At 42.2% G+C, this 20174-nt stretch overlaps 1 protein-coding gene across 1 annotated transcript in view; it reads left to right on the top strand.

The window, feature by feature from the left end:
* The first annotated feature begins 2624 nt into the window (after window positions 1-2624).
* The window catches only part of LRFN2 (leucine rich repeat and fibronectin type III domain containing 2), a 41574-nt gene continuing 24024 nt past the window's right edge, over window positions 2625-20174 (top strand). The window contains exon 1 of the mRNA XM_009669122.2: window positions 2625-3997. Within this exon, the coding sequence (XP_009667417.2) occupies window positions 2625-3997 (1373 nt within the window). The remainder of the gene's footprint in view (window positions 3998-20174) is intronic.

Below are 20174 nucleotides of genomic sequence, written 5' to 3'. Positions count from 1 at the left end.
AATATAATTAAGATTCAAAAATCCAATTGCCTGTTAGTAAACCACCAATTGATAATAATGTAAGGGATACATACAGCACTTTGCTAAGTATGCCACAGATTTGCATCAATAACAGTTGTTAGTCTCCAAATGTTTTATCCAGTAGCCTTCTATTTACTATCTAAGGTAAGATTACTCTTCTCAAGGCATCTTTTTAAAAACTATCTCACTTTCATCTTGTTTGCAGAATTCAGCACAGATGCTTCAATCCTTTCTTCTCCTATAGAATAGTAATAATGCTATATATTTACTAGCATGTCAACATTCAGAAAACCTTGCCATAAAAAACATACTATATATAGTTCAGCAGTCAACATCTTGCATTTCTATAGTTCCTTCTTTCTCAGTTGTGTTACACGCTTTATAGGGAGGATACAAAACCACCTTACACACAAGAGGAACCAGCGACCTTTGGGCCAGAGCCCCAGACACAGATGCCCTCATTTTCATTCCTTTAACAGAAAACTGGAGCAAGCTCTATTTAAAGAGTTAAAAAGATCTTACTAAGGTGATAGATTTCGTTTCGTCCTTGATGTGTATTGCTGGGGGATTAATAACTAACCTTTATATTTTCTTTTAATTATTATAAAACATCTGAGCAACTGTCATTTCAGCTGTGTGCTGAAGTGTAAATAATTGCATGGTAACTTTTTCATGAAATGTGTTTCTTATGTCATATGTTTGTTGAAGTTTGAGCGGCCTCATAATGCTAATTACTGGAGCTATTTATAAGATACTGTTTATATCCTGTCACATGTACAGCACTAACTTCCTCCAGAATAAATTTAAACAACAATGACTCTCTACCATCCACAACATACGTATGGCTTTATTGCAACCTCACATCTTAGCATGAGAACTGCATTACAAGCTCCTTTACAACGGATAGTGTAGCAGATGGATAGTGGTTACTCAGCAGTGGATGGAGAGTTGTTACTCAGCAGAAATGGTAGCAAGCTGTGGGGGTATGAAGAACTATTGTATGTGCACACCAAGAGCCATCCTCTGGGTCCTATCCTCAGGCAACTCAGCTCTGGTGTCTTGGAAGAGTGCCACTGTAAGGGAAACAGATGAAGCACGAAGGCGTCTCATTTCTTCTTGTGCAATGACGCTCCTGAAGCAGTATTGCCAAAAACCACTGAGCGTATGATCACCTGCGTGATTAAGAAGGGATAGGATGTATACCAAGTGTTAAGAACAGTGATGCAATGTTATGTGGCAGGAGTGATGCAAGTTAAACAGAGTGAAAATGGTTGTGCCAGAAATTATAGCCTGAATTGTGTCTGTAGGTTCTGCCACAAGTGAGAGGAATAGAGTAAACCACACTATCTTGGCAGAAGAGTCTAGGTAAAACTGTAGCTCTTTGTCCCAAAACTGTAGCTCTTTGTCTACCTGTCCCTTGCCTCAGAGAGAGAACGAGGGGTAGAAATGAACGATCTGCCATTTCTCAGTCCTCACCAAAAGAAGGGCCTAGGCGAGGGAGAGACGGGAAGAAAGCAGGTTTACCTATGTCCTGTGTGTCTAGGAGGAAGGCCAGCAAAACGATGTGAGAGGATGGTCCCGCCCCTGAGGCAGGGTTGCAAGTTCTTCCAGACACAGCTGTCTCTCTGAATCAGCCTGTAAATATATTTTGTTTATTCTCCAAGGACACACTCCTTGCAGCTCAAGCTGAAAAAGCATGTGAGAGTTGAGAAAAACATGGGGTAATAGGGCAAAGAGAAGTGAGCAGGATGTGATGGAAGCCCATGGATGCGGAGGAGAGCTCAGCTGTCACTGCAACAGGAAGGACTGCAGCATAAGAACTAGAGGGTGTTGGAAGGCTTGCCAGAAGCCAAAAGCAGCACGGGTTTCCCCCCACATGTCTTCTGTTTGGAGCTAGACAATGTCATCTTTCCAATAGGGTAGCTGAGCACAGCATAAATCCAGGTGATGATTGTGCAAGTGATTTCTGCTTCCTATGCTTCCTCTCATGAATTTCATTATGGGTGGGCAAGTGAACTGACTTGCCCTAGGACTGGTCAGATAATTATACGGTCATTACCAAGCACATTACTGAAGGGTAGATATGCAGTTATTTTTGTCCATAAAATCAGCTCTTTGAACCCTAAGATTAATTCCACATTATTATGCAGCAATATGTAATTACTGTAAGGCAGCTTTTACCCTCAAAGAAGCAGGCACTATTCCAAATGCAGGGTTTTAAGTAAGCCATGCACTCTGATGGCAGGATTTGTCATCTTCCAGATACCCGATGTAAAATTATAAAATGGTAACTAGAGAATAGGTAGTTACAAGAACTTATTACCAGGCATAAGTGCAAAGAATTCCTATCTCATTAAAATTTGGAACCAAAATCACATCTTTTTAAAGAAAGAAGTGTATTATGTGGGGAAAAGTTGCTATAACATTTAATCTTCCCATCCCAGAATGATGGATGCTTTAGGTAAGAGTCCTGAGAGGATGCACTGGGAAGTTTTTCTGGACGTAGATGTTACCTAGATCAGGAGGAACGGTAGCTATATCATAACTGCTAATATCGCTTGTAACTCTTTTCATTTCCTGCAGGTACTGTTGCATGATTTACCATGGAAAAATTGCTCTGCAGCATCCTGGTGTTTGGAATGGCTATCACAGTCAACGCTTGTCCCAAATATTGTGTCTGTCAGAACCTATCTGAGTCACTGGGGACTTTGTGTCCCTCTAAGGGTCTCCTATTTGTACCACTAGACATTGACCGAAGGACTGTCGAACTCCGCCTTGGGGGAAATTTTATTATCAATATCAGCCGACAGGATTTTGCCAATATGTCTGGACTTGTTGACCTCACTTTGTCCAGAAACACCATAAGTTACATACAGCCCTACTCTTTCACTGACTTAGAGAGCCTTCGGTCTTTACACTTGGACAGCAACAGGCTGCCTGACATTGGAGAGGATATTTTGAGAGGTTTAATCAACCTTCAGCATTTGATTTTAAACAACAACCAGCTAAGCAGCATCTCTGATGAAGCCTTTGAAGATTTCTTGCTGACATTGGAAGACTTAGACCTTTCCTACAACAACCTCCGAAGCATTCCCTGGGAATCTATAAGGAAGATGATAAACTTGCACCAGCTCAGTTTGGATCATAACCTGATAGATTATATTACAGAGGGGACGTTTGCAGATCTTCAGAAATTGGCTAGGTTGGATCTAACATCCAACAGACTTCAGAAGCTTCCCCCCGATCCTATATTTGCCAGGTCTCAAGTAATTCCATTAGCCGCTACCCCGTTTTTGCCACCTTTGTCTCTCAGCTTTGGGGGCAATCCACTGCACTGCAACTGCGAGCTATTGTGGTTAAGGCGACTTGACAGAGACGATGATATGGAAACTTGTGCTTCTCCTCCGGGTCTAAAGGGAAGATACTTCTGGTACATACGGGAAGAAGAATTTGTTTGTGAGCCACCTCTTATTACTCAACATACTCACAAGTTGCTGGTTTTAGAAGGGCAAACTGCCACACTGAAATGCAAAGCCATTGGGGATCCCATCCCCGTCATTCACTGGGTGGCCCCTGATGACCGTCTCATTGGGAATTCCTCAAGGACAGCTGTCTATGACAATGGCACCTTAGATATCCTCATCACCACGTCCAAGGATTACGGGACTTTCACATGCATAGCAGCCAACGCTGCTGGAGAGTCAACTGCAACGATTGAGCTCTCAATTGTTCAACTCCCTCACCTCAGCAATGGCACAAGCCGAGCAGCCCCACCAAAATCCAGGCTCTCGGACATCACCAGCTCCAGCAAGTCTAATCGAGGGGAAACAAAAGGTCCACCAGAAAGGGCTGTCTTGGTGTCAGATGTGACAACTACCTCAGCTTTGGTCAAGTGGACAGTGAGCAAGTCGGCCCCTCGGGTAAAAATGTATCAGCTGCAATATAATTGCTCGGATGATGAAGTCCTGATCTACAGGTAAATGCAATGGCTGGTTTGTCCTCTGATGACGGCAGAGAGAACAAAGTAGCATATTAAGTCCTTCCCTTTTAGTTATTGATTTGAATTTGAACTAAGGGGACTTTACTAAAAAATTACAGTTGTTTGATAAATTTGTGTTACATCTGTCAGTCTGTCAGTTGATGTTGGTCTGTCCATCGCTTTTCTGTCTGTTTCGAGTCATACATTACAATTCTATGTAGTATGCATTCTCTATCATCAACTATCTTTGTTAAGATTTCTCATTTAGAAAAAAATTACTACCGCAGTTGATGATACCTTCCTTACTAAGCTTAACAAAGTAAGCAAAACTTGACAGTCTAGAAGTTAGAAGTTCCCATTTCCTCCTCCTGTAGGTGGGATTGAAAGATGCTATTGAGAGAGGAAGCAACGTAGGAGGAAGTCTGTGCTGTCTACCCATAACACAGGCTGTAATTATTCTGTGGTTCAAGATTCAGGGTTTTTAGCACGAGATCTTTCATCTATTTCATTTATATGAAAGAGCTTGTTTCTTACTTCACTATCATCAGTTTTACACAACTCTGATTGCTGACAACGTTGGAGCATTTAATGCTTTATACCATATTAAATGCAAGAAGAGACAAATAATTTCAAAAGCAAGCTCTGAATATTCATTATGTTCCTCCAGTTCTACAACTTTTTTGACTTTTGTTGATGTAAAATAAGAATCATTCTGCAGCGAGACTAACTCATGAAAAAGAAAGAAGTAATAAATTTTAAGGATTAAATATGAGTAGGAAACTACTTAACGGAACAGGAAAATATAGTGTTATTGCTTTTTTCTTCTGTCTTGGAAAAATGACTGATGTACTAGGTTCATGCTAATGATGAATCCCTAGAAGCTACTCCTTCCTGCTTTCTTATTGCAGAGACAGCAATATTAGACATATTGAGCTAAAGTCTATCTTTGGATACACATGAACTACCAACAGAAGCCAGAATCTCAGGTCAGAATAGAACCAAACACATAAACCCCCATAGTGCTGCAAACATCTTGAGGCCAGTGAAGAAAAAACAAATCTGGTGGAGGAATACTGGGGTTTGCATTTTAACTCTACTTTAAGCATGAAATCCTGGCTAAAGCACAATCAAATACATGGCTTTCCATGACAGCCTTGTGGTTACTATCTGCCGGCCTGCGAACTACTGTACCCTTCCCCTATTGCCTGCAATGAGAGCTGAGGTGTTTGAAAGTCACAGTACTCACCCTCCAGCCCCCAGAACAGACGTTTCCATTTTTTTCTTCACCTTATCGTAGCTTTCTCAACCCTGACTAAGTCAAAAACAAGGCATGGTGAATGCTCATTTAACATTTTTCACTCACTTTCTCATACAGTGAAATCTAATTTAAAGCTGTTTTTAGAACTGAATGTTAAGCTGACATGGCCAAAATTTTGTGCCAGAAATACTTGTAATTCAGTTAGTTGAAGAGCAGAAATAATAAAGTGATTTATTTAGCTACTCCAAACTTTGTCAATCTTTGCCAAAAGACTATTGAGAAGCACGTACAGAGATTTTTTTTAAGGATATTTGTTTAAATACTGAATAAATCTGAGAAAATTCAGTTCTATTTATTCATTTCCATTGCTCAATTATAAAAATATGTTGAAATAATCAGATCAATTAGCAGGTTAAAATTATTTGCCTTGCTCTGGCTAATGTACTGTGATAGTGGTGCGTTAGCCTTGGGACTCACAATTATGTGGAGTCAAGTAGAATGAAAGAATAAGATAAAACTAAGTAATAGTAGAATATGAGGAACAGGGTGAATGGAAACATGCTACTGCCAATTTTTCCTGAGGCAAAGCTCTTGGCAAAAACTCAACAGAATTTAAGATCCTGAGCCCAGTAGAAGTCTGAAGAAAAGTACTTTGAAGGGTGCGCATAGTCATATGACGCCATATAGTGAATATGGCCCAGTGAACAGGAATATTCCTGCAACTGGAAATAGAAACTTGTGGAGGCTGTCGGGTGTTACAAGTAATTGGATATTGAGGGTAGGATGGCCAGGGTAAATACGACAAACAACACAAAAGAGAGGGCATACAATCTAGCAGCTGGGTGGAGTGAAAACTAGGTACTGTGAGCAGAAATGAGAAAGAGGAAGATGCTGCTTTGCCAGCCTCCTCTGGGGGAACAAGTGCCAGCTGAGGTCTCAGGCAACCCTAAATTCTTATCCTGTCCCCTCTACCTCCTCTCAGTGGGGCTTTGGCAACTTTACTTTACTTAGTGTCTCATTTTTCCAGAAGTACAACGAGGACACTGCTATTTACATAATTTTCCCATAGGCACTTTGTGAGGCTTCGTTGACGATATGTAGCTCTTTTCATTCACAGCTCTCAAAAGCACTTCACAAAAGAAAACAAATTTTGTTTCCCCACATTTTGCACCAGGGAAAAGTGAAGCATAGGATGATGAAGTGAATTGTCCGATGTCTGAGAGTTAATCAGTGGCGCTCACATGCATCAAAGCCAGCTCTTAGGACTTTCAGCCAGGGAACCACTCAGTCCCTTAGAGTTAATTAACTAAAGCTGTTTTGCTTTAATTGGTCAGATCCATGTCACTGCAATGAGCATGTAGATAAACCTAAGGGAACAGAATTCCTGCACTGCTTTGCACTATAAAATGCAGTGTATGTGCTAAACGGGCTGGGATACTGCTTAGCTACTGAAACGACGGGCACTTGGTATACGTTAAGATACGCTGGTATGCCTGGACTGAGGCACACTGGCTGTGCTCAGTTAGAAGGAATCCTGCTTTGCTCATAAGAAATGTTGCATGCAGAGAAAACAAAAGTTTGCTGCCTTCTCTGCTCAACTTTTTCATGAACATTGTGCTCATAGTGAAACAGCGAGAACAGCAGTCCTTCCCCGACACACAACCTTTTGTTAATGGTATGTCTCCTGATCATTACGTGTGACACCAGTCCCATTCCTGCTTACATCCCAGCTGTGGGATTCCTCTCACATGAGCTGTAGGTGGTGTGAAGGAGATCGCAATGGGGTGCAATGGCCCCACAAAAATTCAGAGGTCTGGGAAACAGTGATAGATGTTTCCTATCAGCTTGTCTGATTTCCCTGAGCTGAAATGGTGTAACAAACTGACATATATACCAATATATTGGTATATATTGACATACCAATGCCATCATTACTAGGGTTAATGGAAGGAGCACTGTTTCCGTCATCTGATCTTCCCTTGCCTTTGTTGTCTCAGGGCCATTGCTGAAGCTAACAGCAGGATTTTATCAGTTTTAGTGGATGCAGGATGCATGTTTCTGATAGTGATCTGATGATCACAGGTCTGGATCAGAATTTTGCTCTACATGGCTTCCTAGAGGGAGAAGCTGGAGGGAAGGGAGTGATAGCTTGTGCAAATGCCTCCAAGAGACATCTCAGTCTATGTCAGCTTGCAATGACAACTACTGTCGTTAATTTTGGCATGGAAGAAATAACGTGCGGGTGCTCAGAGACAACGTGCCGTATCTTATGTTTACCACGTTACTGGCGGAAGGAATGCTGCCTCTTTGGTGACAGCACAGAGTTTGTCTTTTGTGTCTGGACCTGCGCTTCTACAGAAAGTGTGCTGCAGCAGGGATCTTGTGCTGCAGCTCTTGCTGTCAGACAGGCTGGCAGGTGACACCATTGCTTTACTGTTCCATGCATGGTCCCAATGAGCTCTTTCTCTCTCGGATGTGTCCTTGGGCTGCTTTTGGTAATCCTGCTGTCAAGAGAATTACTCTGTTTCACCTGGAACGAGAACTAGAACTCCTCTCCTTAGGTAGACTTCTTCAAGCTTGTTTTCTTTCTTTCTTTCTTTTTTTTGACTACTTTACTTGGATTTTTTTTCTTATTTTGTATTTTTTCCCTTTTCTGATTTGTGTTGCTGTTTCCTTTGAACTTTCTTCCTCCATGACACTCTGGTTCCCACCGGTTCCTGCCGGCTCCGCAGTGGGCAAGAGCAAGCCTCTGTGCCCCAGAGCCACCACCAGCTGGCTAGCTGCTGAGTAGGCACGTTTAGGGAAGGGAGGAGCCGCGGGGCCAGGGGCATGGGAGGAGGCGCAGGAGGAGACGCAAAAGGAAAGAATTTTAGTCTCTTTGGGCCTAAGTTTCCCATGTGTAACTTGGGGGTGACAGCACTGCCTTACCTCACAGGGATAAAAACATGAGAAAATACTGCAGAAACAGGAGCCCACATAGATGAATAGGGAGACTGTGCCTTTGAAGTCACTGTGTGGTCTGCAGGAACAGGGATAGTCATGAATGATTAAGATAGAGCATTACATAACTGTAACACTTGAATTCAAGTAAGGCATCTGGGGACAGAGACTTTCCTATGTGTAGCGCACCCTGCATGGTGTGGGACCACATCTCAGTTTTGGCCATCAGGCGTTCATATAATATAGAAATTCACCACAATTTCAAAAGATGAATAAACCTGAGAGTGGTCTGTAGAACTTTCCTGCTCACACTGAGCCTGCTGGCTGTATTTTGAATTAAAGCAATAATGCAGCCACTTAAAAACGTGCATCTGAAGTGTGATACAGCCATTAGATTTATGAAAGATTTAGGCCTGTTTTATTTTGCAGTATTTCATACTAAGGGTGATAAAAAACAACTCTACAAATTAAGAGTTACTGTAGCACTATGTTCTCCCTAACTTATAAATTCAGCACTGGAAAAAATATATTTTATATATCTCTGAAAGCTTTTTTTTTCCATATATATTTTATGGAGCAGGTAGTTTAAACATTAAAATATGAATAAATGGCTCCACATCTCCAGCCTATTTAAACAATAATGCCATGGATTTGATTACTTAAACAATATAATAATGATTTACACAGCTCCTTTCACTGCCAGTGCTTTACAGACTGGCTGAACAGAGATCACTCCACCAACCACTGCTATCCGGTCACCTCTCAGTTAAGTATTAGCTGCATTTTGGCAGTCAGATGATAGTGCAAAAGTATTTTTTGAAAAAAGGAATAACATTCGCACTTACGGCTACTTTTAACAAGGTAGGGTGTAACTAACTGAACGTCAGCTTCCACAGCGTGGCGGGATAAATAAACGTGATTACATTATTTTCTCTTACTTGCTCTAGTTAGAGGTAGATAGCTTTGGTAATTTTAGAAAAGATAGAGGATTAATTTCTTCTGAAAGGCCTGATCATGTATCCTCACTCATGATTTGGAGAGTGGATCCATATAGATGAAGATACGTTGGTGAATGCCTTCCACTCTTATGTTTTTCTTCAGTTCCAAACCTGTGTCAAACTCTGTTAGGCATTAAACTGTCCTCTGTGGCTCATGGCTGGTGTGAAAACCAGTCCTCAGCCTCAGCAGGTGAATCTCAGCCATTCCAATTACACTGTATCCAGGATACAAGCCTTGATTTGGTGAAAGCGTTTTTATTTTTAAACACTGGATAAAACAACCATTGGTAGAAGACTTTCATATAAAGACTTTAATCATCATGAATTAATCATTTCTGTTTGACAGGTCGAGATAGTAACTGTATAAAAATAAAAATGTGAAGTCACATTCCTAAAGAAAAGCACAATTCCTATAAGCAGGACAGGAGAAAGTCTGAGACGGACATTTGGTCAGGTGAGCTTGAGGTCACCTGAGAGTAGTTTGTAGCAGTGGAGTGCTTTTCCTTCTAGGGGATCCTCAGCATTTGCAAGTTTGTTGAAGGGCCTCAGACATAATGAAGAAGCTGCTTCACAAAAGCATGTTTTCTGGGACTGAGGGGGTTTGGTTGCCTCTGCTGAAATAATTTTCATATAAGCCTTTTCTTTTCCTCTTCCTTGCCAGAAGAAGTACAGGGGTAGGATTTTTATTTGCTTTGTTTTGCTTTTTTTTTTAATCTCTCTGCTTCTACAGGAAGTCTTTGAGGAATAGAAAAGAAAATACAGTGGAAATGGCAAAAATTACATGGATTGCCAGATAGTGTAGTGGATGTACAAAATTAAGCAAGATTTAAAGAAAAGACTTCTAGTTTTGATTGTCACTAAAGTGGTCCTAGACTGCTGTGACAAACTGTCAGCATTATGCTACGCTCATACAAGAGCTGATACGAAAACCTTTGGTCAGAGGCAGTCCAGTCCATCATGAGCAGATGCCAACCATGGAAACACTACGTAGACCACTATTTTCTTGCTTGGTAACCACCACAGAAAGTCAAAATACTAAATGGCCATTTAACTTCACAGAAGACTTTTCTCTTTATATGAGTATAAGAAGCATGTGAGCATACATGAACGGCAGCTTATGTTACTGCTTCCCGCAAAACAGTTACCCCCAGACTGAACGTGCTGCTGCTGCAGTGGTACCCTTCAGAAATGAGTTGAGAAGAGGAAGGAAAGACTCCAAGCCGCAAGGACTGGCAGGACAGCACCTTCCTCTGGCTTCGCAGCGTTCCCATTTCCTTTAAAGTTTAACAACTGTCTACTAACGTTTAGTGAGGTATATGGAGAATCTGTATGTTACAGCTCTACCCCTGAGCACTGCCTCAGGAGCTAAATATAAAGGCAAAGAGGCTGATTCTCATCTCAGCACCTGTCATATTTCTCAGAAATAAGCCCACCACAGTCTGGGGTGCTGCACAGGTGGAAAAGGAATCAGAACTGGTTTCCAGTATAAGAGAGCAGTACTCCCATTTTATCTATGCTGCTAATTATTTATTTAGTTCATCAAAGGCTCAGCATTTTTACTTGAGGGGAATTCAGGATGAGCTAATGGTTGTCCATAACATCTGTCGCATCCCCTCTGTTAGCTGCTCTGAACCCAAGTGCCAGGAGCTGTCCCCGCCCATCATTGCAACAGAGAGTTACACATTTGATGCCAAAATGAACTATTAAAACAATGTTTTGATTAATCTCCGGGTGAGTCAACATTTTGATGTCTAAATGAAAAGTTTTAACATATTCAGGTTCATACCATTCATGAATATTAACAAGCCAGTACACAGCTGCACAGTTGCCACTATCCTTCCTATTTTAAATCCAGGACAAGTTTATAGCAGTTCATGTGCTGCTCTGTGTAAAAATTGTTGCCAAATGCTGACCGCTTAATAGTAACAATTTCTCATGTCATTCAGAGTCATGTAAAGTAATAATAGTTAGCTCTAATCTGATCTCATCAACGTGCATAAGTATCTGAAGGGGGGGGGTGTCAAGAGGATGAGGCCAGTCTCTTCTCCGTGGTGCCCAGTGACAGGGCAAGAGGCAACGGGCACAAACTGAAGCACAGGAAGTTCAGTCTGAACCTGAGGAAAAACTTCTTCACTGTGAGGGTGACAGACCACTGGAACAGGTTGCCCAGAGAGGTAGTGGAGTCTCCTTCCCTGGAGATATTCAAAATCGGTCTGCGTGCGATCCTGGGCAACATGCTCTAGGTGACCCTGCTTGAGCAGGGAGGTTGGACTAGATGATCTCCAGAGGTCCCTTCCAACCTCAACCACTCTGTGATTCTAATAGTTACAAGTGTTAACTAACTAAATGCTTGCTGAAGGCTTGACTTAAAGCCCACAGAAAATAAAAGAGTAACCACCTTTGGCTCTGACGAGCTTTGATTCAGCCTGAAAACCTTGTGTTTTAGAGCTTATCGTAATTCTCTAGAGAGGCAGATGGAGGAAGAAGGAGGGTAAATAAGCTTGCCCTAGGTAATTTGGTAAACCAGTGGAAGAAACAACACTGCCTACAGAATCACAGCTGGGAGTAGCGCTGTATTAGCTTTTAGAGCATTTCTGATAAGGCCCTTCATTACATTTCAAAGGTGATCATTTCCCCTCTTATGTCATTATTTGGGGAAAATACAGCATTCTCTGTGCTATTACTGTTGTGAACTGTGTGTTATAAATCCACTTGAAGTCGAGAAGACATCTTCAATAGTGCCAGTCTTGGTTAGAGGTTTCATTGTAAGAGGCAGCATGTTCCATGTTTAGCAGAAGTGTGGCCTCTTCTCAAAGGGGTCAACAGTGCAAACCATGAGGCTTGATTTTCTCCATGCTCTATATACGTAAGTTGTATTTAGGCACGCAGGATGCTCCACTTGATGTCTGAGTTTCACTTCTTCAGGTGATGCCAGAGATTCACCACTCTAATTCCTTCCTGGACTTGGATCACAGCTACAGACACCTAGGTCAATTTTATGAGTCATGGAAAAACCACCAGTAATGACAGAGTGTGGTGACGGCTCCCTAGCCTTTCTAAATCTACATCTGTGAACTTCCTCCCTCCCCTCATTTCACCCTACACTTTAACTGGGTCACCAGAAACCCAGGTAATCTGCTGCTGGTCAGATTAAGAAATCTCCTTCAAGACTGGTGACCCACTAGTAAAAGCAGTAGCAGAGCCCTTCCTGCTCAAAGAAGAGGATGGTTTATTTTTATCCACAAGTATTTTGCAAGAGAGTTAAAGACAAGAAAGTAAAAGCTTAAAAGCATATTGTATTCCTAAAATTTGCCTTTCCAGGTCAAGATTATTTTGTTTAACTCTGTTCCCACTCACTCACATGCAGGATCCAGGCAGTGGGCTAGGCAAGACAGGGTGCCTTGGCAGCTCCTGCATCCTGAACTGTCTGACCCACTACCTGCATGGCTCCCCTCTTAAACCACAGGAAGACTTTTTACCCCTTTCAAAGCTGTCTTTCTCTTTGATTTCCAAGATCCTAAGGACTTGGAGGAGGACAACTAAAAATGACCAGTTTAGGGGAGGTACTCCTTCAGAGAAGGCTTCACCTGCTCTTCCTGCAGCAGATTCCTTTTACTGTGTCTCAGGCACTGATCAGTTGACTTCTGACTGATGGCATTGTTCGCAGGACCGTGGAAGACCGTACGCATAACTTTTTGGGTAGGAATACTTTATCTATCAAACCCATGAGAGAGACAAAGATATCTAGCATTCATTAGACTGTCACAGGCACTGCCTCTGTTCCTCACATCTTCTACCTCAGAATAGGAAAAGATGCAGTGAAAACAATGGAGTCTGATGATGACAGGGATTTCTCAGCTTTCCATGAAGCTCACAAAAGGATAACCAAATAAAGCTCCAGGAGAGTCTGAAGCGTGTAGAGCCGCTCTGCACAAAAGAGAAAATTTACAAGGACAGGAAGCACAGGAAAGAGTGAAAACAAACGGGATCAGAAGCATCTTCACTGCCACTGTGACAATGAGAAAGTAGCCCGAGTACTATATTCTTGAACGATGTTCAAAAATACTTGTTTCCGAGAGACTTGTTGACTATCTGTCACCAAATGCTTTTAGTTTAGTCCCCTGGTGAGAGTAATGCGGCAGACAAGATTTTGGCCCCTATCCTCTGCCCCCAAGGAAAAGCTTGGAAATGGGACTGTGCAGAGCTAAGCAGTTACAGTCACTGCCTTGTGGTGCCATCTTTTTTCCAAGAGGGGAACACTGACCCTCCAAGTGAGGATGGGCTTCCAAGCAAACAAAAAGCAGAAAAAGAGGAGCAGCATTCTGCTGTTTCATCATTGATAATGAAGAGCAGATGCCACATGCAGTCCATGTGAGTTTTACTTAGAAGGAAGGAACATAAGAAACAATATACAGATTTCATGAAAAAGTGAAATAGAGATAAAATGTTGTGAGTAGTCATAACACTCCCCACATAAATCAAAACACTAAATGGTGTCTGCCAGCCAACAGAAGGCTGCCTCTTAACCAAAGGGCTATCCTCCCTATCTTGGGTATAATTAATTACAGGACCCTATCAGATGCTTATGGCAGTAGACACTAGACAAACCTAAATAAGAGACATGCCTTTCTTCAGTGAGCTTGTACCCTGAAGAGCTGAGGGGCATGTTATTGAGCATCCTTAGCCTATATCTACCTGACCAGATATCTTCAGAGCTTATTAGTTTGTAATGTTGAGCGTGTGCCTAATGCAGCAGCCCAAATGGAAGCAGCTTGCCTCTGACCAGCCTAGAGGTTAAACGGAAGAAAATGTCTTTGCTCTTGAGCCCACAGACGCCCAGGAGAAAGAATGGACAAGGAGGATGGCAGAGGGGAAAGAGTAGCCCAAAGTTACAAACACAGCCAAAGCCAGGTGCCTTAATTTACTGTCTTAGCTGCAGACTTACCTGTATAATTCCTTGTTCTGAATTTCCCAGTATACCCTACCTCTTGCGTACCAGACTTTCAGCTTGCATGTTCAGCTTATTTATAAAAAGACAATGCCTTTCTGTACAGTGATTGTGCTAGTTAACCGTAACATATGATAGCAATGAGACAGTTTATTTCCTTGGAGAAATGACTTAAAATTCATCATTTGAAAAGTTTACAACTGGAATAGACACAGCACTGTAAAAGTAAAGGAAGAGAACACACTAGACCAATTAAATGGTATAATAAGTCTTTATTAGATTTAGTTTTTATAAGCCTGGTTATTTTTGCATTTGTCAGATAGGCAGACTTTTTGAACAAAATATATGCACTCAGAGTGAGGAAACTTTTTTTCAGGGATCAGTACAAGGTGAATGCAACATTTATTTCTCGTTTAAACCTATTTTGTTGTTTAATTAAGATGGTGCTGGTGAGTAGCCTTTGTGCTAATGCTCTGATCAGGGAAGAGTGAAGGAGGAGGATTTCATACAAGCTGAGAAGCTTAAAACTTGAGGCAGTCCAGAAATCAGGTTCATATTCCGTGTAAGTTCTGAGTAGTTGTAGGTCTTCAACGAAAGCTTGTACTACAAGGAAGTCATTTGTTCTTTTTTTTCTTAAAAGGGCACAGTCAAAATGTAGCTCAAAGTTTCACCATTGGGTGAAGAAAGAAAATGTGAGGTAATGATATCTTTGAAAATATGATACAGGTTATTCCATTGTCATGTTACCCTTTCCTCTAAATGTATCATGTTTTACAGTTTAATAAGAGGGTAGTACAGGGAAGAATAATTTGTAATACAGCAAAGGACAAAGGGCCTCCAATCCTATTTGAGGATAACAGACTGATATTGGGATCTAAAGAAACCTTGAAAATATAATGCAATTGAGAAATGTCCATGCTTAAAATGAAATGTTCCAATTTTTGCAGATGGAGAAAAAGAAGTCCAGACAGCAGGCAAATTCTACACTATTGTAAGAGCCCTACGGATATCATTAGAGTCACGGTGCAATTATACTAGATCCCAGAGCTCTTGACAAGAATCCCACAAAGTGACGTTGCCCAGAAAGGAAATGGGATTTGGCTTCAGCCTTTGGCTGAGTGCTTTGCAGAGTGGAAACAAAATCAGCTGTGTGCTTTGACAACAAAGTAGGCTACATGGGACACCAGGCAAGAGAAAGAAATACCTCGCCTGGGATCCTCAGATGGGAAAGGGCTTTTATCCATTAGGGGTTACAGCTGTGAGTTAAGGTAGCCTGAACGTTCCTATATGCAACTCAGTAAGGCCATACCATAATCTCTCCTCTGCTCAGCTGCTACTGGTTTACAGATTAGTTTATCTGCAGAGATGAGCCGTTTGAGTCAGCCAGCACTAGGTGTGAACTTGTGCTGAATTTGCCCATCTGTCCTCCCTCCCTCTTTCTCCTGTGTGTTATTTGGAATTTCCCCAGATTTAAATTTTGTAATGTATTTATTACCTCACAATTTATTTCATTTTGACAAGAAAACAAATAAAAGAGCTGTTTGTCAACCCAAAACCTTTCTTCTTATTATTATTTATTTATTTGTTTAATCAGCTTGGATTGTGGAATCAGTTCAAATGTAGATATTCCAAAACATGCTCTGAATTCTTCTTAGTGTGGGGACTGCACGGGCAGTAGCTGCCCGACAGACATATGGGCAGATGACAGCACAGAGGCACTCCACCAGCAGCTCTGTCGCCTGGCAGATTGCCCCAAAGAGTCAGGCTTGATGAATCAGTCCTTCTGCTGGTGCGGAGAGGGAGGGGGAAGCCTACTTCTCTTCTCCTGAAGCTGGTTCCAGACTAAGAAAGATATATTGCGACAATCACAATGCTGTGAACCTCCCAAGACATTGCACTGCAAGCAGAGTTGGGATGGCAGCATCCAAGTGAGCTTGAATCTTGCTAATCTGAGCGTGTATAGGCAGAATTGCATCTTGGGTACTCTGAGGCCAGGATGGGTCATGAGCTCAGTGCCTGGTCTTCCCTCCACCGTGCATAGAGGGCAATGGCTTGGGAGTGCATGGGACAGGGGAGGAAAAATGAAGGTAGCTGGGTTGAAACCAGTTTGCCTCCCCACATTTCTCCCCTTTCACACCTGGAAGAGAGCCAGGTGTTCAGTGGCACTGCAGCAGAGAAGGGAGCCAAGGGTGCCCCTGCTTTTCTCCTCCATCCCTTGTTCCTTGCAGCCTCTTCTGGTTGTTGTCTTGGGTGCCATGTTGACAGTACCCCTGCTCTGTTAGTGGGTGGAAGGAGGAATAGCCACTGTCAACGAACCCTGGGCACCTCTTGCCCAGCACCTAAAGCCACCTTGGGTGGCTGTTGTCACCGAGGCTGCTCACCAAGGGGAAGGCAGAGGCAGAGCAGGGCAACAACCCCCTTGCATCCTCAGTGACACTAGCAATGCTGTGATGTCTCTGCTTGAACGGTATGGAAGTACCTTTAGACAGAAACTTAGCAACTGTGTCATTTGCTTAGGGAGATGAGGCACACTGAGGACTATATATATGTCTAGTAGATTACGTTCTATCTTATTTCTCAGGGGACGCTCAGCTCTTTTGGAGGTGAAGGAGTGTTTGCAAGGAGAATGAAGGGTAGTATAAACACTGGGAGCGGGATTCATGTCTGTGAGGAGCGCTACCAAAAGCCTGAGGGAATCTAACAGTCCCATTCCAGGGGCTCAGTACCACATCTTTGTACCACACTAGGCTGGAGTGGGATTCAGAGGTGGCTAGAACTTGTGCCATACAAACTCTTACTAATGGAAGTGTCTGAGGGTTTAGCTATTATTTTTGTTTCTGCTGAAACATAATATAGTTGTTTGTTTCACCTTTTCACTTTGTTTTCCCCATCCAGGCTCTCTCATAGTAGATAATTATATTGACTGTGGTTTAATTAGCTAATTATGCTAGAGCTGGAGTGTTTTTCAGAGTAAATCCTTTTATTTAGTTGTTCTTAAGCAGCTTCCGTTTGGGTTTTCTCCTAGAATGTTCTGCATATTCCATTATGTGGCAGCACAGGTGTTTATAAACGGTTTCATTGGGGTTTATGAATATGTTGGTTATCCAGGTAGAGTGAAAGGAATAGCACTCTGGAGGGCAGAGGTGAAATACTGCTGGAAGTAGTACAATGACACAAAACTTCATGCGAAAGCTAGTTGATGTTTTCGCTTCAGAATAAAAAAAAATATTAATACAAATATTAATACAAATATTAATACAAATTTCTTTCAAAAGAGTTATCTGAACTTTCATATTGACATCTTTAAAGGATACATTTTATCTAGAAAGTGCAAAGCTTGTTGGATTTTACCATTGCATCTCCAAACAAAAAGGTGTCCCTTCTCCTGAGCAGCCTTATTTCGTTGGTATATAACTCTTGCTCCTGTTGCTACCCTATTGTGGAGAAAGATTTAGCTCATCACTGAGCGGTGCCTGAGCTAGAGGTTACAAGTGAATGGAATCAAAGCTATGTCCTCATTATATACCTGGGCTGTCTTGAAAAAGTTGAAGAATACAAGGAACAGCACAGGGAATCAGGCAAGGACTGCTGTTTGATTAACACATCTAACACTAAGTTTATGTGGCTCTAACATGTGGAATTGTAATATAAATTTTTTCTAGTGATGCCTACCTCACACAAAGTGCTATACCTTCCTTGCAAAATCCATATCACCTTGTAGCGATGATGGCTAAGCATAATCCCCTGTTCATTACTATTCTATAGCTATCTATTCAAGGTCACTTGACGTTGTTCAGCTGTTGAACGTAATAATGGGCAAAGTCTTAGTAAGGCTGTTTTCCTGTCTCAGTACTTTCAGTGTGCCCATTTGGGCTTGTGTAGTTTCCTTCATTCTTTCTGGTCCCCCCTCAGATGCCACTAGGTCACAGTGAGAAGGCCAGGATGTTGTTAAAATGTCTGGGAACTTGCATTTAGTATGAGCATGGCCAGGATAGCGCTTTAGCTCACAGTGGCCAAGCTGTGACCTCATAGCTCCATGGGCTCACAAATAGTTTGAGAGTCACTGGCATAGCAGGATTAGGTCCTGAGACAAGCAGTCGAGTTGTGGTGAGATACAGGGTTCTGAGTGATCCTATAGTGGAACGTAGGAAGAAGTGAGCACTGCCCCATCACCCTGGGAGCCAGATATGTGCCCAGCACACCTGGCTTTCAATAAGGCAAAGGAGTTATTTGGGGGGAACCTTGACCATCCCCTGCCTCCCCTCCTCATCAGCCCTCAGAAATGTCTGGTATGAATCTTGTGACTCTCAGATATATGCAGGCTGTGGCTTGTTGAGTTAAGAAGACTGACAAACTCTGGTCTATCTGTCCTCTCCTAAAAAATGTCCAGCTTTGGTAGTCATCATTGAATCAATCTCCTCAAAGTGTACTGGCCCCCTCCCCTCATATCTCTTTTAAGACTGGATTAATGTGTTTGCTGAGCATCATGTGCATGAGTTACTGAAGCTATATATTCCTGTACGAGGTTGAAACTTGTCCTCTACCCCTCCTTATGTGATTTCAGTTCAGAAGCACTCCATGTTCTTAGGGAAGCAGAGGGAGCCTAGCCATAGAAGCCGAGTCCCATTCTTCTACTCATAGAAAGTTCTTGAGGATCTGATCAGGAAGACCCTTCAAATTAGAAATTTTTTCCTTGCTCCTACCATTTCATCTCTTCTGTGTAACCCTAATTAAGCTTATTGGTGACATGGAGAGGTATATTCCAAGGGCCTCTAGGAAGCTTTTCAGAGCAAGTCATATTTATTGGTTACGAAATGGAAGATGTTCTGTTATGGAAGATGTCCTCTTTGAAGCTGGTGCCTCAGCTTACCCAAAGCAAAACTATCTGTCATGTGATGGGACAGATCCACAAAGTAACTGATTTCCCTCACATTGAATACAGGAACAGATTTAGAAACTAATTAAAAGATTCATACTATTTGGTCTCACAATCACAGCGGTAGTGTGCAACATCTGTCTAGAACACCCTCCAGCCACCTGCCTCTGCAACAGCTATAAAGAAGAAAACCATATATCAACTCAGTTTTATTTTCTATTCCTGTTAAAATGGAACAAATCCTGGAATATCTGTCCCATGGGAAATTCCAATATTGCAACATCTGTTTCTGTCAAGAATCAGGCTAAAAAGTCTCCATAACAGTTGTTTTGTTTGCTTATGGAAATAAAACTTGAAAAATAATTCATTTGGAAACATACAAATGTTGCTATCAATCTCTTTGTGGATGTTAGAGCCTCAGGAGTGATAGCTCTGTCCCCACCATACATCATGCCCCTGGGGGGTTGTTCTCCTTCTGGAAGCAGAGGCAGAGCTTCCTAAATTTATGATGTTCACTTTGCTCTCTCCACTGACCACAGGACTCTTCCCATCCCTCCGTATTGTCCCTCCTTTCAGCATCCACAGTGGCGAGGCAATGGTAGAATGGTACGAGGAAGGCTTAGGGAATACAGTGAGAAATGGAGGCTGTCCGTGAGGGAAAGGGAAAGCAGTGGAGGTTGTGGTGGAGGAGCTGAGTGCGGTTCAGACCCAGGGCACCCACCACAGGTGCCAGGAAGAGGAAAAGTGATTTGGGTGCCCACAGGTCTAACTTTCATTTTCATTTTTCCTTACAGAAGCTAAGAAAAGCTTTGATTTAGGAGAAACTCCTATTTTAACACTAAGAATATGTATCATTCGAGGTATTCAACCAGCTTTGCCTGCAGAATACTGTGGTTTTGTGAGGTATATCTAATGTTAGTTCTTGTAAGAGCCTTGAAAGCCTGGACCAAGCTAATGCAAAATGTTTGTGCACTTTACACAAGCTAGCTCAGAGACAGGATGACTTGGAGTGAGTAATGAATCCCTCTGCTGGACAGAAACCGAACAGCTCTGCATTGTGCCAAGTGCTGCACCACAGCTCAAGGAGCCTAAGATCTCCTGCTACGATTCATGCCCTGGAAGCTGTCACATTTTTCAATCACTCTCTGACACTA

The sequence above is a fragment of the Struthio camelus genome, chromosome 3 (genome assembly GCF_040807025.1).
Source record: "Struthio camelus isolate bStrCam1 chromosome 3, bStrCam1.hap1, whole genome shotgun sequence".
NCBI lineage: Eukaryota > Metazoa > Chordata > Aves > Struthioniformes > Struthionidae > Struthio > Struthio camelus.
This window is presented reverse-complemented; position numbering and strand designations above follow the sequence as displayed.